At 44.2% G+C, this 2,753-nt stretch overlaps 1 protein-coding gene across 1 annotated transcript; it reads left to right on the top strand.

Moving 5' to 3' along the window:
* Positions 1-437: 437 nt before the first annotated feature.
* LOC110745188 (uncharacterized) lies at positions 438-2,192 on the top strand. The gene has a single exon (XM_021945266.2). The coding sequence runs from the start codon at positions 438-440 to the stop codon at positions 2,190-2,192; it is 1,755 nt and encodes a 584-aa protein (XP_021800958.2).
* The last annotated feature ends 561 nt before the right edge of the window (positions 2,193-2,753 follow it).

Below are 2,753 nucleotides of genomic sequence, written 5' to 3'. Positions count from 1 at the left end.
CTTTTCCTCCTTGGATTTTCTTTCGTACTCGTTAGTCCCACTGCCATGGCAGGAGGAATTCAGATCAGATGCATTATTGAAAAGCAATTCAGATGCATTAGTGTTTCGGTTACGGCATTAGTTATGTCATCTGTTTGGTATGTCCTGTGTTCGGTATGGGTGCATATATGATTCAAATGACAGGAGGTTTCTTTTCTGTTGTTGGAAGGACAATATTTGCATTTTATTATGTTTAGTTGGAAGTATTTTTATGGAACTCTACTTATCTCCTAATTCTTTGGGTGAAGCTCTAATACTTATCTAAAGTATTCGAGAAGTGTTATAAGGAAACTGAAAATCCTTGGCGCCCAAGCAGGTGGCAAAATATATAACCACCGTTCTATTCCTCACTCAAAATCAAAAGAGAGTGTTGAATTTGAATTAGAGGAATATTAGCGATGAAGAAATCAATGCCAGTGCAAGTATGTTTCACTTTCATCAGGGTTCTGAAAGTCTTGTCTCCTCCTACTCCTCCTCCGCTTCCACTGCTCGCAAGAAGATTTATGGCTTCCAACTCCAAGGGGGAGAATGACATGGCCAAGAACATCTTTTCCATCTCCCCTATTTCCTACGGTGATCCCTGCCATGATCTGTATTTTCACGTGAAATCACCAGACAACGTCATAAGAATGTGTATCTCACCAGAGCCCACTGATGAACAGGTGGAGCAGCACAACAAGGCCTGCATAAACTACCTGAAGCAACTGCTGCCGGTGGCCTGGTCCCACAATTCCCTAACCACCCTCAAGCTCATCTTCAATCTCAACTCTCTCAGTGGTCCTGGAGAAAAATATTTTCCGGCAGCCTTCTACGCGGCCGCATCCTGGCTCCACCACAACCACCCCAAGACGCTATTATGCAACATCCCCTCCTTTGCCAGCTCCGGCTCCTTCTACCCCTCGATAGCTCGTTTGTGGGACCTTGTCGAGATTCTCTACGGCCTTCTTCTAGAACAAGGCCAAGAATCTGCGGCACAGAGGCTCTACCATGACACGCACTATAAGTTGTTGCACGACCGGGTTATGGAGGTCTTGGCGGAGCAGTTAAAGTCTGATATTGACACATTGAAGCAGCACAGACTGAAGATGGAATTGGAACCTGAAGATAATGATAAACTGCTTCTCGTTAGCCAGGCTGCAGAATGTTGCACTCCCAGCACCCCTGAAGAAGTCCAGGCCACCTGCGCCGTTTTGATGTTTGAAAGCCTTGGGAGGATTCTTTTCCCGCAAGAATCAGATCAATCAGAAGAATGGGAACGACTTAGGAAGGAGTTTTTGGAGCCCTTGACCGAGTATAGTCGTCAACGCACGCAAGTTTATCCCATTCGAGTTCGAGAGCCCTTAGTGGTCAAGAAGTATTTGGAGGAGGTGAAAGCAGGCGGCAGCATCATAAAGTCGGATGCATTGCTTCCAAATGATATCATAAGATATGTAAAAGATAAGGATGTTGGGGAAGCAGCTGAGATTCAGTGGAAGGCAATGATGAAGAACATGTACCAGGGGGAGAACAAATTTAAGAACTGCTTGGCAGTGTGTAACATCACCTACGCCATGAGCGCAGTCCCAGAATTGGCGGCAAGTTTGGGAATTTTGGTGTCTGAATTGAGTGAAGAGCCGGCATGGAAAGGAAAGGTGATCACTCTAGGTCCATTGCCTGATAAGCTGCCGCTGCTGCATTCGATACAAGGCAGTGATCTCAAGTCCAGGTACGACTTTGTGATCAGCACATGCAGCAACAGTTACCTCAAGGATGTTGATTTTGATCAGGTGTGTGATTTGATTCTGGAAGTGGCTGTGAATAATAACTTGAAGGCGGAGCAGATGATCAAGAAGGTGTTTGTGCTCACCGACTCTGTAAGATTTGGTGGCTGCAGCACATCCTGGAAGACTCTGTATGAGGCAAAACGCAGCAAGTTTAAGGAGCATGGTTACGGGGATGATGCAATGCCACACATTTTGTTTTGGAATATTTGGGACTTTGGGGGGTTTATGCCTCGTGTAGAAGAACCTCATCCAGGAGTGACCCTCTTGAGGGGAAACCCGAAGACATTGATCAAGTCCTTCTTGGATAATGGTGGGGAAATTGACCGGCATCGGCTCCTGGAAGCAGCCATTGCCGACAAAGAGTATCAAACTCTCTCTGTGGTCGACTGAACGTAAACTGAGATTGATTCAGATCAAGATCAAGATCATCCATTTCGGAGGAATAGGACTTGATGATGTGATAGTTAGTTTTAGTAATCTTTTGATGTTATTTGCTTTTATATTTTTGTCTGTGTCTTAGCCTAGCCTATGCTTAGCTACTAGAATTTGGATTTTGTTTAACAAAATGGTTATCTGGCAACAGAGGCACTGTTTTTTTCATTTTCACTCTTTGGAGGCTGATGCTGTGAACGATCTGAGTTGATTTGATCCCAATAGACACAAGGTTCAGGCCGGTAAGCGCACACTATGCTACCAATGTCATTCCTTAAACTTTGTGTACTTATTTGTCAATGATGATTGTTGTGCTTGCTTTCTGGTTTCAACTTGAATTTGTTGTCTTGTTTTCCAAATCTTCCAGGAAAATCTAGCTTATATTTATCTCTCCACGCTTCTCAGGAAAGATAGCTGTTTTCGGCGGGTATAGTGAGTACACTGATGCTCCATAGATGGGGTATGCAATCACAAGTGTCTCCATCATCCTTATGATGTGTATTTAATCATTCTTTTTTC

Source organism: Prunus avium, chromosome 1, assembly GCF_965620075.1.
Source record: "Prunus avium chromosome 1, drPruAviu1.hap1.1, whole genome shotgun sequence".
Lineage (NCBI taxonomy): Eukaryota > Viridiplantae > Streptophyta > Magnoliopsida > Rosales > Rosaceae > Prunus > Prunus avium.
This window is presented reverse-complemented; position numbering and strand designations above follow the sequence as displayed.